Source organism: Pygoscelis adeliae, unplaced genomic scaffold (genome assembly GCF_000699105.1).
Source record: "Pygoscelis adeliae isolate BGI_AS28 unplaced genomic scaffold, ASM69910v1 Scaffold8, whole genome shotgun sequence".
NCBI lineage: Eukaryota > Metazoa > Chordata > Aves > Sphenisciformes > Spheniscidae > Pygoscelis > Pygoscelis adeliae.
The window spans coordinates 1,441,412-1,459,262 of NW_008825260.1; the positions used below are offsets into that span (position 1 = coordinate 1,441,412).

General features: G+C 37.2%; 1 protein-coding gene across 1 annotated transcript in view; it reads left to right on the top strand.

Moving 5' to 3' along the window:
* The window catches only part of KCNH8 (potassium voltage-gated channel, subfamily H (eag-related), member 8), a 202,597-nt gene extending 188,686 nt beyond the window's left edge, over positions 1-13,911 (top strand). The window contains exon 16 of the mRNA XM_009329509.1: positions 13,201-13,911. Coding sequence (XP_009327784.1) covers positions 13,201-13,911 — 711 coding nt within the window. The remainder of the gene's footprint in view (positions 1-13,200) is intronic.
* Positions 13,912-17,851: the final 3,940 nt, after the last annotated feature.

Consider the following 17,851-nt stretch of genomic DNA (forward strand, 5'->3'; position numbering starts at 1 on the left):
TGGTGGGGCGTTGTTTCCACCCCTGGGGCAGCTGGTTCCAGGTGTACTGGACGCCCCTCCAAGTGAAAGCAAACTGCGGCCTGCACTCTGCTGCCAAAGGGATTGAGAAAAATGCATTAGTGATATCAGTTGTGGCATACCACTTGGCTGCCTTTGACTCCAGTTCGTGTTGAAGTTCTAGCATGTCCGGCATGGCAGCACTCAGTGGCAGCATGACTTCATTCAGGCCACAATAATGGGGTTCCTACTTTTAGGGCAGTTTGGGGCTTTTAACTCTTCCCAGATTAATTTTCTACATGAAAGCTATATAAAAGTTTGTCAGAGCTAAAAACAAAGTGAATTTAGCATAGTTAGAGTATCTAATTTTCTTAGGATTTATCCTCTTCTGTATGTGTTTCTGTTTCTCTCTTTCCTCTCATTCTTTCCCCAAACCCCTTCCTCCAACTTTTCTTATTTTGGTGAATGCTATGCTTTTGGAGAATTTCCTTGAAAGAAATGCAAAGCCAGTCATGTTCAAATTCACATCAAATGTTTCAAATTACTTTACCTGTGCCTATTTAGAATGAAACAGAAAGTCATCCATTCCTGCCTAAGCAATATGACCTGATGAAGGCAGGGCCAATATTGTTCAGTGGTGCTTTCTATTCTTCCCTTCTAATAACTTCAAACCTGTAATTGACTATCAATCCGATACTAAAGAGGAGACATTCTGGCTAAACTGTTTCATACATCCAGCCACTGCAGTACTTTGGCTAACAAGATGAAAGCATCAGAGTTTAACTTCACAGTTATACTCAAGACTAAAATCTGTTCCCAGCGTACTCTGTCTTTCAGTATGAAGAGATTAGAGACAATTCTTTATGATTCCACATGAGGAAACATTTAAATAAGTTCCACAACCAGTTTCACTTCTTTTTTCCTAATCTCTTTGGTTACCAGAAATGTCAAGTTTTATTTTATTTTTCCTTCTATATTGTGTACACTTAATCTAATTATTCTTTATTTCCATATATGAAGTATTGGGCTTGTAAACCTTTTTCATCCTGGCTCATGTTAACTTGTTTGGATAATTAAATGTCCTAAACTAAGAGCGCATGCATGGTTAGTTAGTCACTATGAATGCATCACCTCATTTGTATGTCAAACTGCAGAGTTCAGACAAAAGTCTCACATCCTATTGACTACAGATTTTTATAAGGCTTGGTCAAAGAACTCAAAAATATCTCCAAGATCTTCATTGACAACACTACTGTGATAGAAAATTATATTTCTTATATAATACTTTTGAAACAGACAAGTCATATTGATTCATCCCTTTTGACTTTGAAGAGGACAGGTATTTTTAAAATATGAAGATGATTAGATGGTTATCCACAAGAGGCAATTGGAAAATATATCATGGCGGGTAGATGTGCTAAGGCAGGCATCTTGTAGATTAACCAAACATTTCAACTGCAATAGTTCTGGGCTTGTCATTGCTTTTCTGGTGAAAGCAATAAATAAATCTTGCAGCAGGGCACTTTGTTAAACAAAAGAAGAAAAAAACCAAACATGATGAAGGTCATTTCCCTCCATGCACAATCTTCATTTTTCCCTGCTAACACTATCTGAACAAAATGTTACACAACTTCCTTGCTCACCCTAACATAAAAAAGGAAATATGATCACATGCAGTAAAACTCTAAAGTTTCCACACAGGGAAACAGAGTCCAAAAACCAGAGACAAACATTTCACTGTTGTGAATATGGTTCATTCCTTTATTTTAAAATTGAGGAGGGGAGATCAATTCATTTTTTCACATAGTATGCTACCTGTGAGACTTCACTTGAATTAAGAGGTGCTTACCTTCCAAGACTTCTGCAATCTCTCCTGGAATAGATGGATTTGAACCACTAATTCTTGATTAAACAAGTCAACCATTAGGTTGTCAGACAAAAAGAAGTCATCACCAGCAGGTCCTTCTCTTCTTTCCACAGGAGTGCAGCAGAAGTGGGTTCATCTCTAGTCTCTGTCTGTTGAGCAGGTATTAGGAATCCTGTAAGTAAGAGGAAGAGAATCTTTGGAGATTCAAAAAGAGTACCACCAACTTCTGGAGTCTTGCTAGCTTGGTGTGTGAGACAGAATTTGTTTTCACACTATGTAACTGACTGGGGTCTGCATCAACACAGAGTGCTAAGTACTAAAATTGGAAACCAAACAACGTTTTGGTAGGTTCAGTCATCTTTTGGCAACACCTGAGTTGATTTACATCTAGCCTGGTTAGCGATAAAATGACATTAATAATAATGCAACCAGAAAATACAAATAACACAATAATGTTGAAAAAATTCTGAAAATAGTTGTACTTACTGTTTAGTCACAGCAGAGAAAGATACCTTTCTCTGATTACACAACCTCATAGAACTTACAGAAGATTATAGAGCTACACGAGGCTACATGAGGCTACATGAATGATTATAGAAAACCCTACACTTTGGAAAACACACCAGACTTAGTCTAGGAACCTAAGGGAAGATTTATATTCAACTTTGCAGTATCTCTAAGATTAATTTACTCCATGCTGTATAGAGTACATTACATAGAGTACATCTACACTAGTGTAGACGTGTTTAAGATGAAGATTGTTGTTGGTGCCTTGCAGCACTTCAAGGAGTATTCTCTACTTTCCAAGCTCATATTTTGTTTTCTAATATGTCCCCTAGCAAAGAATACAGCATTCTGCACTCTGACCAAGCAAGAGTCTTAAACACAGAAACATTTATATAAGTGAGAATTCTCAATTCAATGTGACAGTGCATGGGCATACAATAGGGACAAATATTGGATTGGGACATAAAAAAAAAGCACAAGGAGCAATTTTAAACTGATATAGATTTAGATTTCATAGGTAACATTCTGGGCTCAAATCACAGAGACAGATGGGTATCCCTCCAAGTCCTCCCATGGATCAAAATTTACATTGAAAAAACTGCATGACTGTAAGGCTGCTTAATTGCATATTCTACACGTATTCAAACATGCCCCATCTGGAGTTTCCGAACAGACAGTACTGACTTGGTACTTACCCAAATAAGCCTCTGAGTAGCCTTGCTGGAATACACTAACTGTTCCTTGGGTTTTTTGTTGTTACATTAAGTATTGAACAACACTTGTAGACCCAGTGCTTTCATCGTTCCATCACTCGATGATGACCATTAATGGAAGATTATAACTGATGCTGCAGCAGACTACTAGCAGTAGTTAAAATACCGTCAAAGTTAGAAACAAACTTCTCTATTAAGACATGCAGCCTCCTCCTGAAAAAGAAAATATGAGAAAACAGGTCACAAGTAGCCAACAGCAGCAAACGCTATCATTAATACATTTTCCAGTGGAGATCAGAAGTCAATCAACAAATGCAAAAATAACTGCTTTCATGAAAGGCAATTGTATTAGAACAGTTCACTACTTGCTTAAAAACATTTCAACTGTTCTTTGGGGGAACAAAGACATGCATCTTCTCATTCAGACATTCAATACAGTCTGTTGTTAGCAAAGCAAAACAAAAAAGGGTTATCCCAGAGATAAATATACAAAACCAGCTATATCCAGCTTAGATATCCAGTGGAGCTCTTGGCGGTATTTTAGGCATATGACATTTACTACATAATCCAAAGGAAAGTTCATTTACCTAAGAATGGGACTAACAGAAGACAGAGCCTTGATTTCTCTTCTCAGAGTTTGCTACGTATTAACTTTAGGATTAATGGAAGCACAGACTTCCTCTAAAGAGGGTAGGCTCCAAAGTCAGCACTGCTACTTTATTAGGCAATGTGAGAGAAACTTCAACGCACCCCAGATTCCTATTGTATAGCTCCATGGTTTGGCTGCTCAGCCAGTTACCCAGCTCCTTCATCCTCTCACCGAACCCCACTTCTCATTTTAAGCCTGAATGAGATCCAAGCTGATAAAAGGGAAATTTCCCTCTGGTTCAGTATTGCAAGGTGGACTGGAATAGGACTACTTAATCTCCTACCCTATTTTCCCATTCCACTTAGTCTAAATAATCACTGGATAAAAAAAAGGCGTGACTTTCATTATAGTTCAGTATGTTCAGTATGTGCAGGCAAGAGAGTTAAGGTTAAGGTTCAGGTTCTTGCTCCTGTAAAAATGCAATTATTTAAGCAATAGTTTCAAGATTAAGTGACTCAATACCCAACAGCATGGCACATTTTCTGAGCTGGGAAAAGCTTGATTCAGAGATCTGCTCCAAATTAGGCCGAGCGAGAATTTGGGAATAGGTCTTCTGCCTTACAGTTATGCATCCTTCCTTTGCAGAGATCTGTACACCCAACCTGGTCTTTTCAACGGATGTGTCTGCAAAGACTGATCAGATGAATGTATCTAAACATTCAGCATTTTTTCAGGGGCACCATTTACCTGGTGCAATCATACATAACTACTAAGGACCCCAGAAGTAAAAATAGGAAACCACTAAGCAGATTTTCTGAGATATACAGATGGCCATAAGTCTAGATTAAAGCGCCTGCCTATCACTGTCTCATTGTCTGTACCCTACCTACTATGCTTTTAGCTCTCTATTATTTGAATGCAACTATATGAAAAGAGCATGGAAATACTTCTACTTTGATTCAATGTGCAAAACCCAAATCTGAATTATTTAAAACATAGACCAGTTAAAAATGAGCAAATACCCAAATTTTAGCCATAATTTTTCTCCTGTAATTTGCAGAGTGCACATGTACATGTTCTTCATTCAAATACACAGGTACACGAATTCATGCTCAGAAGCACAGGACAGCTTGTGCAGTGCATGCAGACAAACTCAGATTTCTTTATCATGTCCCCTGTTCTTCCCATATGCGACTCAGCTCCAGTGCAGCCTCCTTCAGAATTTGGGGGCTGACTTCATACTTTACTACATCAGTACGCCCCACAATTACAGTACTAAAACAGTATAATGAACAGGGTACTCGCATTTCTCCCATTCAACTGAAAAAACAAACAAACATGAGGAAATATGAATAGGGTCAGCTTTTGTACTAGAAAATTGCCTTCTGTTTAGCAGCATGTTGGAGCACTTAGTGGAAATTCAGCTATTTTTAATTTTAGGGTATTTTGGATGGAATTGCTTAAAATACTCTAAGCATTTGGCACTTATTGAGAACAGAGAAAATGCATTCACAGGGATATTTCACTTTCATTTAACAAAAGAAACAATCCTAAATCAATATGCTTATTTTCCAGATCACCTAAAGAAGTTTTATAAATAGACTATTTTAAAACATATGTCACATCCAGCTGACAAAAATCAATCTCTGTCCTCTCAGCACAGGGAAAAAAAAAAAAATTCTTTAAGTAAAAAATATTCCTTCATACTAAAAATGTATGCACATGATGAAACAGACATTTTATAATCAGTGCCAACAAAGAATATTTGGTAAAGCGAAGTTAATCAGGCCTTCAGTTTTACATAGGGGATGTACTGTTGAAGTTCAATTTGCAGCTTGAGAACTCATAAAAAGAACTCTCCTGACTTACAGTAATTAATAACATGTTCTTCCTAACAAGTTCATAACTATATTATCACGAGAGAAATTATTTTGCAGCAAGGCTATCCCAATAATTCACTTTGGAAAATATCCTTCAATCAAGACAAATGTGGCAAAAAGTGAACTAATGACATTTATTGATGATGAAAACTAATTATGACTAATCTATCCATTTTGGATTTTAACTGTGTAAATTTAGCGTAAAAGTCAAGACATAAAACCTAGTATTATTTGTGTTAAGAAATAAAAGCTTTCTAAACCATAACCACCAAGTAAATACATTTTTTGTCTACTGAGATTTGTGAAAATATATTTTCCTTTTAGCACTGACATTCGTATTTCCAAAGAACTCCTACCTTGTTGTTGTTTTGTCTGTTTCTATCTGCTCTTGTACTTTGATGATTGTAGAGTAGTTTTTCCAGCTATTTTTTCCTTTCTTTTAATGTTAGCTTACTAGCTGTTGGCAGATAAAGGTAACAAAAATGGCTGATGCTCTACAGCTTAGGTTAATTTCTTTTTTAAGCAGGACATACGGTGCATACAGGACATAGGTCCTATATGCTGTGGTGTCTCTCTTGCACTTTTCCTTCATGGAAACACACCTGAGACACAGAAATTAATCAAGAGAGGAAGCAATGCAGTGTAAAAATCAACTGGGCACCAAAAGCTGACTTCAGATTTGACTAAGAAGTATTACTACCATGACAGATGATGGCGATTATCCAGTTAACTCTCTAACAGGCATTTCAAAACCTTCCTGTACTGAAAAGATCTATTTTCCCAACATCTAAATGTAAATCTCCATTAGTATGCAAGTTCATTGTTTTTTCTCTTATGCTTAGAAGATATAAGAAAAAGCTGATTGCCGTTCTCTTTCTAAAACCAATTTATACTGGAAACACACTGTTCCAGCAGATCTCAACAAACCAAATTCATCTTTCTTTGCCCATCACATTTTCTAAAACTCTTCATTTTCTTCTGGATTGTCTTTGGTTAGATCTTTTAAGTCACCGACAAAATACACAAACTCAAGCTGCACAAGCCTAAGTCATCCCTAGTGAAGAGAACCCCCTTCCTGTGTCCAATTAAAAAAAAATATTACTGTTGATATATCCTAGGAGCATGATTAATGTGTGATTCAGTGAAAATCTTTAGACATTTTTCTATAATACTCTGCATAGGCTCTGACATTTTCTTTTCAAATGTAATGTTTAACATTTATCTTTGTTGCATTTCATATTACTGATATTTAAAAGTGAACATGAATTTGATTTAGCCACTAAAAATAAACATTAAATAAAAACAGATCAGGATAGGCTTCTAAAAAGAATGGCTTGACATGTCCTCCCAGGATGACAGCAAACCACTAATCATAAACCATTCCAATCATGTGTGAATCCAACTCACGGTGATTACATCTTGTCACATTTTCTTAGTTGGTTTAGAAGAATGTCATGTGGACAGTAACATCTGAGTAGTCTTCTGACAAGATATATGTTACATCTACAGTTTCTTCTTATCTATTAAACCAGTTATTCAGTTAAAGAAGAGAATTAGACTGTTTCGCCATGGTTTATTCTTAAGAAATTTATGTTGTTCTCTTTTAACTAATTAATTTATGTTCTTTTTTAACTATTTCTTTAGGCACTTATAGAAATTGTTTGCTTAATATTTTTGCCCAATGTCATATATTACCACCTCAGGTTTTCATTCAACAGTACACATTAACAGCTTCTCTTCTCCCAGCCACCTGGGATTTCCATGATCCTCCATTTGCTCTCAAAGTCAGTAGCTAGTTGGTCAGAGTTTGTCCCTGATACTTTCTGAACTCCTTGAAGCAGTAATTTCCAAACCTGGTTTTCTTATTGCCGCCATCATTGACACTGTCCTGATTCTATGCCAACCTGAAGGCAGCATCCATATCCAACTATGAAGAGCCACAAATTATTATTAGAACTGCAGTTTGGGAACACTTTCTCTAGACTGAATTTCATGGGGGGCCCCGTTAATTTGAATACACTTAAATTATCTAGTCCTTTATATTTTCCTATTTTGTCCTTACTTGTTTAATAGCAATAATCTTAGTGTTCTAATTTATCCAGACAGACTGGTTGCCCAAGAGCTGGCTAGCAAGTCAGCAGAGAAACCAGCAAATTTTCTTCTACTCCTGCACAGAATCATAGAATCATTTAGGTCAGAAAAGACCTTTAAGATCATCAAGTCCAACCATTAACCTAACAATGCCAAGTCCACCACTAAACCATGTCCCTAAGCACCACATCTACACGTCTTTTAAATACCTCAGGGACGGTGACTCAACCACTTCCCTGGGCAGCCTGGTCCAATACTTGACAACCCTTTCGGTGAAGAAATTTTTCCTAATATCCAATCTAAACTTCCCCTGGCACAACTTGAGGCTGTTTCCTCTCATCCTATCACTTGTAACTTGGGAGAAGAGACCGACACCCACCTCCCTACAACCTCCTTTCAAGTAGTTGTAGAGAGTGATAAGGTCTCCCCTGAGCTTCCTTTTCTCCAGGCTAAACAACCCCAGTTCCCTCAGCTGCTTCTCATCAGACTTGTGCTCTAAACCCTTCACCAGCTTTGTTGCTCTTCTTTGGATGTGCTCCAACACCTCAACGTCTTTCTTATATCCAGATTTCTGGATTTATTTCGCTGCAACTGAACCATCATATCATTGCACAAATCCCGTATACTTAATATGAAGGCAGATTAGCTGCACTGGATTTTTTTTTTTTCTTCTGCAACTAGCTTTATTCCTAAAGCGCCATTAAATCAGAAATGTCTGTCACCATAACACCAATGGCTACAGAGATGCTGATAGATGATCAGTGAAGACTGTCTCAGCTCAGTTCTCATTTCATTCATTCAACAATGCACTTATTGGGAAACAGAGTATTAGCAGCTAATTAACCTGAGCCTCAAAAGACAACTCATTCTGGCTGAAAGTCTCCTTGACTTTATGAAGCACCAGAATGTTGAAGATGATCTTAAGTTTTACTGAATCTTTAGGTTATGAAATAATCAACTATAAGAACATTTTGATTTTAATAAGTTAGCCCTTATGGTAGCGTTATGTATAGGTTGCTGTGTTACTTATTATTTGAGGCTGTGTTGCTTGAAGTCCCTATTCCCTATTCTCTGGACCCTCTAGACCATAACCAGAGCCTCTAGGTTCTATTGTTTATGGGATGAATTATTTGACAACCTGGCAAGGTAGATATCTAGTTGGCCAACTTGGCAACAGAACCTACTTTTAAGGTGTCCTGAAGTGAACTGCCTTCATTATAATACTAAAAAATACACCCACAGGTCAAGAAGACCCTTGCCCAGGTGAAGACCCTTCCCCCGCGCAAGCGTAGTAACAGAAGAGAATGACATAACCGATATTATAATTATATGTAAATCACTAACCAATCATTGTAACTGGGAGTGTACTATCTTATAATTTTGTGTATAAATGTAACGGTAATCTTGACATAGGTGTGCTTGATTTGTGGAAATTCCACCTTGCACCCGGCGCCGTAATAAAGAATGCCTGCTTTCTAAAACTCCAAAATTGAGTCTTAGAGCGTTCTTCATCTGCCGATTTATGGTAACAAGAATAGAAGCAGCAATGAAACACCAAGCAAGGGAATAGAGAAGCTGCCATATGCAGTGCAAGCCATGTAGCTTCTCTGCATTGCCAAAATGCAACTTTAATTTCTTAAGAAGCAAATTTTCTTCTTCTCTTCTTTGGGTGTTCAGAAAGAATCATGGTAGAAAGATGTCTAGGTGAAGTTTGAATTGGAAAAGGAAGTAAGCAACAGAGAAAAAAAATAGTGTATTCTATTAGGCTTCTAATCAGGAAAAAAACCGCTTATTCCAGATTTCTCCAGGAACAGTGAAACATTTTTAAACATTAAAAAAAATAAAAATTAAAAGCTGGAATATATAATGGAAAAACAAAGAAACCTGTTTAGCCAATACCATTTAAACAAAGCAATAATCACCATCATCATCTTACATTATATAGAGCTTTTCATCACTTTTATGGAGAGGTTTAAATACAGTCACCTCCATTCCCACTTAACTACACGGAACAAAGTATTCAAACTGCACAACAGTTTAATACTAGTAGTAAAGAAAAATACTCTTTCCACTGAAACTGTCAAAGTAATTTGAAAATGCAAAATACAACTATTAAGACTTATATTTGTCAGGGCATCAGAAAGTATTATTATTCAAGTCCATATGTTAAAAAAAACCTCTGTTTTGACAGATTGTTATAAAGAAAGACTGAGTTTGCTAAAAAGGTACCAGCACATTGCTTTTGACCAGCCTGAGAAGCACCGCTTGCTAATTCTAGCTAAACCTGTATAAATCCCAGTTTCTACATCAGGAAAACATTGCAGATCTTTTTCAAGTTGTAGAAACTGTTAAGGCAGCATTTCAAGTATGTTTGGGATCTCACAGATCGTTTTAAAGCTGTCTGCCTAGCACAATAGGAACCATTTGTACAACTAGCTGTATTGCCTAGCAATAATCACTGAAGTCCTGAAAAGAGAATAGCCTTACCACCATGCAAGGAATTAGTCCTTTCACTCAGGAGGAAACTGTACTGCTTTCAGTTTCTATTTCATAGACTTAAAATTTCTTTTGCTTTTAATTTCTGTTCTTTTGCACTTTCTGGAGCACTGTGAAATTGTTAACATAATTGATAAAATTGTTCCCTGTTACACCTGCTTATTTACATCTATTCAAGAATCTCTGCAGAGTGTAAAAAGGATAGCATAAACAGTATAGTATTGATAGTAACAGTAATAGTATACTATGTAAGTATAATAATATATATAGAGATGGTAATTAACAGTAATACAGATATTGAAGATTTAATCTGGTAAGATTAACAGTTTGTAAAATCCAGAAAAGCTTTTAAATGATCCAGAAAATTACCTATTTGCTTTACCTGTGTCGAACACTATTGGTCCAAATAGATCTCACTAAATGGTGGTCAATTTCTAATGAAGTTTGGCATAAAAACTTTGGATCTTAAACTATCATACTACTGGAAATTATTAAAGCATACATCAAAGCCTGGTTTATCAAGTCAGTTCCTATGACTGTGCGAGAGCAAGCTTGTGAGAAGATAGCACTCTAAGAGCTAGCTGATATATCAAAAATAGTATCTGGGCACTAGAGAAAGTTGTAATTAACAGAAATTCAGGACTGCCACAAGTACTGATGCTGGGATTGATTTTTGCTGTATTGTCTCAATGAATTGGGAAAAGAAACATGTTAAAGAATAATTACACTTTTGAAAAGCCTTTAAGTAATCAGAAATGGAAGAGAAAAACATGGACCAAACCAAACAAGATATTTTAAAGTTGCAGATATTTTCACACAGAATTATGCATAATCATAAGGTAGTATCAATCTTCCTGTCTGCACAAATGCAGAAAGCCCTGTAAAATGGGTGCAAGTTGGGAAATTGGGCACAGAAAATAAAGTTGCTTTATCTGCTAAGCGTAGAGGCCAGTGATGATCCTAAAAAAGAACTGATGACCACTGAATCTAGGTAGCCATGGGTTTGGTTGTCCTTCTTCCCCCTTTCTTCCCAAAGAAGCTTTTGGAGGTTTTGCGACGCCATCTCCCGTTTCGCAGCGGAGCACAGAAGTTCTTGCATGGTTGATTTGTCCAGAAATCTCACAGTGTGTTTCCTTACAGTCAAACAGTACCAAGAACCTGCTCTGGCTCCTCTGACCCCACAGGAAGCCTGTTCACAAATCATTTTCCTAGCATATTTTAATCCCTCACTTAACTGAAGTTCAAATGAGCTCACAAGCATTCAAAGCTTAATCTCAGCTGGCAGAAGGAGATCTCATAGTTATTTTCTATCTAGCATGACTTAATTAGGTAACAAATGCAGAAAGAGAGGTGGAGAGAGAGAGATCCTGTAATGTGCCACTCAAGAGCCTCCTCCCTTTAAGCATTTTCCCTCCGGGGTAATGTGATCATTACAAGACTATTAAACAACATGATGGGTTTCAACTCTTAGCTCAGAGAGAAACAAATAGATGTACAGGAGCTGTACTGGAGCTTCCTACTTTCCTTCTAACTCAGAATTTCTTTATAATTATTGTGCCTGTAATAACGCAGTCAAACTCAGCCTGAAATGTCTTTTCAGTAGATTTGTTTGGAACTATCCTGTCAGAAAAATGAAAATTGTATTTGTATTTCTGATTACATGAAAATTAATCTGTGTAGGACACCTAGTCAGTGGAGTATTTACTTCAGAGCAAAGAAAGGCCCCCTGAATTAGCCTTCTTTCTTTTTGACAGGTGGTTTATCCTTCTGAAGGTAAATGCAGTCATGTCTTTTTTTCCAACAGAATATTTTCACTAGCATCAGTATGAGAAACTCTATTTTAACAGTAACGATAGTGGTTTGACCTAAAATAGATTGATTAGCTACCATAGAGACAAAGTTCATTTCTACCTTTTGATCGATTCATTTCTCTTTATTAAAAATAATTGACTGATTTTTACTTCCTACAAACTTTTCCTTAAGGAAAAAGGAAAGACAAACACATTTGAAATGGTGAGTGGGTCACTTTTATGTTTGAGTTAGGCTTTTCATTTCCCAAAATGTTCTTATAATGTCCTAACGAATGTCCCCGTTAATGTTCATACATCAATTTACTTTAAAATAAAAATTTAGAACCTGTCAATCTGATCCCCATTCAAACCAGCAATTTTTGGGAGATTAAAGACTTCATGTAATTCATTGGATGTTATCCAGTGATTTCAGCATTAAAAAAAACCAAAAAAGGTCTAATACAAAATATGACACTTCCTTTTGCACACACACCAGAATAATCTATGCTATGGATTACTCTCTCTCTGAAGTGTTATATATGCAACACCTTTCAAGCATAAACATAACTACATGAAAGCAAACTTTCACAGGCTTTTATATTGTTTAAATGTTTAGAGGTAGCAAGTGGGTTTTAGCGTTTCCAGTTTCTTTTCTTCTTTGTTTTGTTTTTAGTAGTAGTCCACCAGATTTTCATGTAACTACTACTTGTCTCTGACAACTTCGGGTATTGGCTCCTTTTATTTTACTATGAAGACAGCAGTATATTTTGCATGTTTATTTCTGAACAAGATTTCATAAGACCTCACTTTTATATCATTCATCAGTATAAAATTGGTTAATAAAAACGGTTTATGCATTAAAATATTTAATGATTGATCAAGAAGCTATTGATATCATATTGTCACTGGAAATCATCTCAGTTCTGATCCTAAGGCCATTCTTTATTTACAGAGTATCATTTAAAAATCAGGTGAGTTATGCCTAAGGTGTTTCCATCATACGTTTTTATTGAGTTTCTTTAATTATTTCAATATGCCACAGGGAGTGTAACATGTAGTTGTGGTAAGGTAGAGGGATGGACTATTTTCCTATAGATTAGTAGAGTATATTTCTTTAAAGTAAAGACACTGTGCCACAGATCAAAGCTGATCTGTGACACAGATTCTAACAATCTGTGATTGTTAGAAGGAAGGAAAAAAGGTGTGTATGTGTGTATTTCAGGCATGACTGCATAAATAAATACTGTGATATTTTGTCCTGCCATAACAGGTGACAACTTTAACTCAAGAAGTCTCACAATTAAGTAAGGATACGAAGAACATGATGCACCTTCTGGAGAACCTGCTCACAGCCCAGAAGCCTCCAGGGTTCCGTGCTGTGCACAGCATGTCTCGAAGTCCTACCCTGGAAAGTATGCGGTCTCGAATGGCTTGGACTACGCATCAACCTTGCACGCACATGCAAGCTGGGAACTTTACTTGCACCAAAGCACAACTTTGCCACGGCAACACGTTATGTGACATTTGGAATACAGATCTGTCCTCTGTAGGCAGCAGTCCCCAAAGAACTGAACCCACCCTGCAAAATTCTATGGACAGTGAATTTTATTATACACTGGGCCTTCACAATTCCCCCTCCCAGTATCAGGTAATTCAGAAAGACAATTTGCAATTTTTAAGATGCACCTCTCCCCATTCAGACACTACATTGACTCCTCTTCAGTCTATTTCAGCAACTCTTTCTTCTTCAGTATGCTCTTCATCAGAGACATCGTTACACCTCGTGCTCCCCAGCAGATCTGAGGAAGGTAGCTTTAGCCAAGGTGCAATCAGCTCACTAAGCCTTGAGAACCTGCCGGGATCATGGGACCTGGAAGGAACAGCCAGAGTGGTTTCTGCACAGACCCCAGATTTCCCGATAGACATTGTGACAAGCACAAGGGATGCTAAAGATAAAGATTACCAAGCCATAGATGTATAATGAGAAACAGTGAAGTGGTACTCGAAGCATGTTCCACAGCTGCCAGTTTTAAATTTAGAGAGTACTGCACAACTGCTTTATTTGACCTTTTCTCTGGCGATCATGGAGACTTACAAACATGAAAATTCAGATTTATAGAAAATAAGGAAAGGTATTGCTGGTTCATACTATAGGAAAAAAAGATTTCTAGATTCTAGAAGCATGTTGAAAAGCATTTTGTATACAGATATAACTTACTGGTCTGTTTGGCAGACTTTTGTGATAGTCCAAAGACCCTGAGGGTCAGAGCAGCTGGAAGTCTAGGACAAAAGAACTGTCATGAGCGGCTTTTGTTCATCGAAGCAAAGGTTTTCCCTGAATGTCTGACTGTTGTTCCCAAACAATATCTACGGCACCGTTTGCTTCAGGTGATCGTGGGTCCTGCTGGTCTGTTTGTCAGTTCTGTGAAGGCAAAGGGACAATTATCGCTGCATGTCATCTAGACAATCAACCAAATAGAGCCAGTAGAGAGTGGTTAGTTGTTGCACGTTATTTGTCATGTAAATGAAACCTCTTAATTTATCTAAAAATACTATTTTTATATACTTGGTATGAAACATGTACTTTAAAATTATTTAAAATATTTATAAGGAGAATAAGAGTTTGTTTTCATTTTGGTAAAGGCTTGCAGTTTTAACAAGAAATGCACTACCATCATGTATTAGGATCAAATACTATTTATTGTTAAGATATTATGTAGTTACAAATGGATTCCCTTTTATGTGCATGCAATTTGCAATGAATGTATTCATGCTGGTGGAATACAAATAAATTAAGGTATTATTTTATTTAAAAAAATAAAACAGCTGGAATGTTGTATCCTATACTAAATCAGCTATCACTACTTAAAATGTGAATTGTCATACTGGTAACATTAAGTATGCTTGGTTTGTGTCTTAGTATTGCAGTATTATTGATAAGAGCAAGTCAACATTTTACTACACGTCCCTGTTTTGGGATTTTATATCTGGACAAGAAAATTAAGAGGGATGAAAACCGTTGAGTAAATTGAGGAACATTAAAGGAGAAAATTACAATGGTTCAATCAGAGACAAAGGAAAAAGTTTAAAATAGTTATTTATTTGATGATTTTTACTTACATACATAAAAACTAGCTTTGACCTTTAGCCAAAAAGAAAAGAGACTATAGGTTTGCAAATTTTTTAATCCAGAATGTGATTTAATGCCCAAAGAAAATTTGAAGGTTTTTTTTCAGTATTTAATGTATTAAGAACTTATATTGCTACAGTGCAACCAGAGCTACTGCTTTGCATTGGAATTTTGATTTATATATTTAAAGATGCACAGCATGCATTATATTTGCATGTTCTTTAGCAAGCTTTCTAAAAAAACATGTTTACAACTCAAAATAAATGTTCTAAAATGGAGAAGTAAATTAAGTTACATTTAATTATTAGTGCAAACTGGTGACTGTCATAAAATTAAAATTTTTACAGAGCACAGATTTATGTTTAACTTCCTTAAGAGTTTTTTTTTTCTGAAAACTTCAAAGACTAAGTTTATTGTTAACATTTGGATGTGCGCGGGAACACAAATCCCAACTGATACTCTGTGCCTGACTTACATCCTTTCGCATCCTTTTTCCCACTGGTACAAATTAAGGACAAAATGTCATCTCTCATTTTGAGCTGCCTGAAATTTGTCAGTGTGTCTACACTTCAACATGAGTGTTTATGTATAAGGTTTCTTATTTCCCCTCTATTCCAGTTTTCACTTAGTTTAAGGTTAAACAGAGAAGTGCTGATTAAATAAGGCATATCCCAGAAATTAAAAAAATGAATAGCAAATACAGCTCTACGGTATTTCTGCAACAATCCTGGCTCATCTTTAGCAACCTGCCATCGTCCAACCCTGCCGCAGCTTAGGGCGGGAGGACGGGGCTGGGGGAGGCTGCCTGCCCCCAACACCCAGGGCAGGCGCACGCTGGCAGATCCCCACTTGCCAGAAGTCAGGAGCTGCATAACGTGGGGCAGCAGGGACGAGGTCCCGGCGGAGAAGCTCGGTGGCGATACGGCACTGCCTCGCCTCAGCAGCCGGCCAGCACACTGTATAGACGTGCCCCTCTCCTGTTCTCATCATAGAGCGCAGATGCTGGTTCCTTGGGATGCACGGGCACATGCAGCACAGCTGTCCGCAAATCCTGATTCTTCCCTGCCACTTTCTTCATGCCATACAAGGTAACCTGTCCTCAAAATATTGCATTAATGAAATACACAGGCTAATCTAAGCTCACCGTATCCCAGCCATTGACTAGGGCTACACAAGCATATTATTTGTTTACCATACTTAGTTCCCAATATCATTTAATAATTTCCATTACGTATATAAATTGGGAGCAGTGTCTGCTTTCTCATTTTATAAGCAATATGTAAACCATTATGTATATGCTTTAAAGTTTTGGCATTGTTTTTTCTTTTCCAGTATAAATGCTGGTGTCATGAGATTAAAACTGGATGTTTTATTCTGGAGTTTTTGTGCTAGTTTTATACAAAAATGTAAAAAGGTCAGTGGAAACAAAAAGCCACTTTGCATAAATAGCCATAGCTTTACTCTTGTACATTTAATTCTCGAATAAAAAAATGCATGTGCCGTAATTGAGAAGAAATAGCACCAGGATATCTGTCCTAATAGTCCCTTGTTTCTGCAAGTCTCAAATATATCCTACACAAAGTTGGCAAACACTATGCCATTTGTATTGGCTATAGTTTCAAAGAACATATATAGCCATTACCTGGGTTGCAGGCAGTCTGTAAAATGGGCATCACACAGATGAGCGTACTGCCTCCCAGGGGAAAGCTCCAGGGACTTGGGACAGGACAAGAGTTCATTCCAGGCCAAAACCAAGTAAGGAAAGAGGAAGGTCAGCAAAACAGAAATCTCGATTTGAAGGGTGGGTCTATTTTAAACTCCCTGACACCATTATATTATGAAAGCCTCAGGAAAAGAATCCCCCAAGCAGCTTTTGTTGGAAAATATCTGGCAGCCAATGCAACAAATTTCCGCCTTTAAGGCAAAATGAAAATTCATAGGGACAAAAGGGAAGGCACATGCATTTTGGAATGGAACAATAATTTCCAAACAGGATTACCATGAGCAGAATAGTTCTATACACAGCGTGGCCATGGAGGATTTCTGGTTTTAAAGCAACAACCACCATAACATTCAAGTGTTACCCTCAAAAGGTGCTCATTATGAACATCAGTGCGAGCATCCCACACCCTAACATCCAGCAGCCCAGCTCAATTTACTGTATTCCTTTTTGCACAAAGTTTTACAAAAATAAAAAATAGAATTCATTTTTGTTTGATTGTTCTTCCCATCTAATTCTGCATCAATTTACTTCCTAAATTTGCTGCATTTTCTTCCTTTCTTGCATTTTCCATCACTGCTAGTTTCTTCTTCTGCGCAGTAACTGTTCTCTCATTCTATTTATTTATTTTCCCCTCTCTTTTTCTTACCCATTCACTTTTCTATCCCCTTTATAACACCATCAAAGTCAACCATTTATTTCCTCATTTCCAGGTCTTTTCCCTATAAAGAACCATCCTAGCCTGCCACTAATGAACTAAGTGGTTATTGAACTCGGTCATACAGTAGGACAGCAGATTTGATCTGTGTCAATATTCAGGTGGTAAACCATCAGTCTCTAACCAATATCTCATGCACTATTACCATCTCACAATGCTGCAGTTGCCTTCATTGACAATGGGAAAAAAGGGATTTGTTGTGGTTTAACCTGGCAGGCAGCTGAACACCACACAGCCGTTCGCTCACTCCCCCCCGCCCAGGGGGATGGGGGAGAGAATCAGGGGAAAAAAAGTAAAATTCATGGGTTGAGATAAAGACAGTTTAATAGGACAGAAGAGGAAGGGAAAATAAT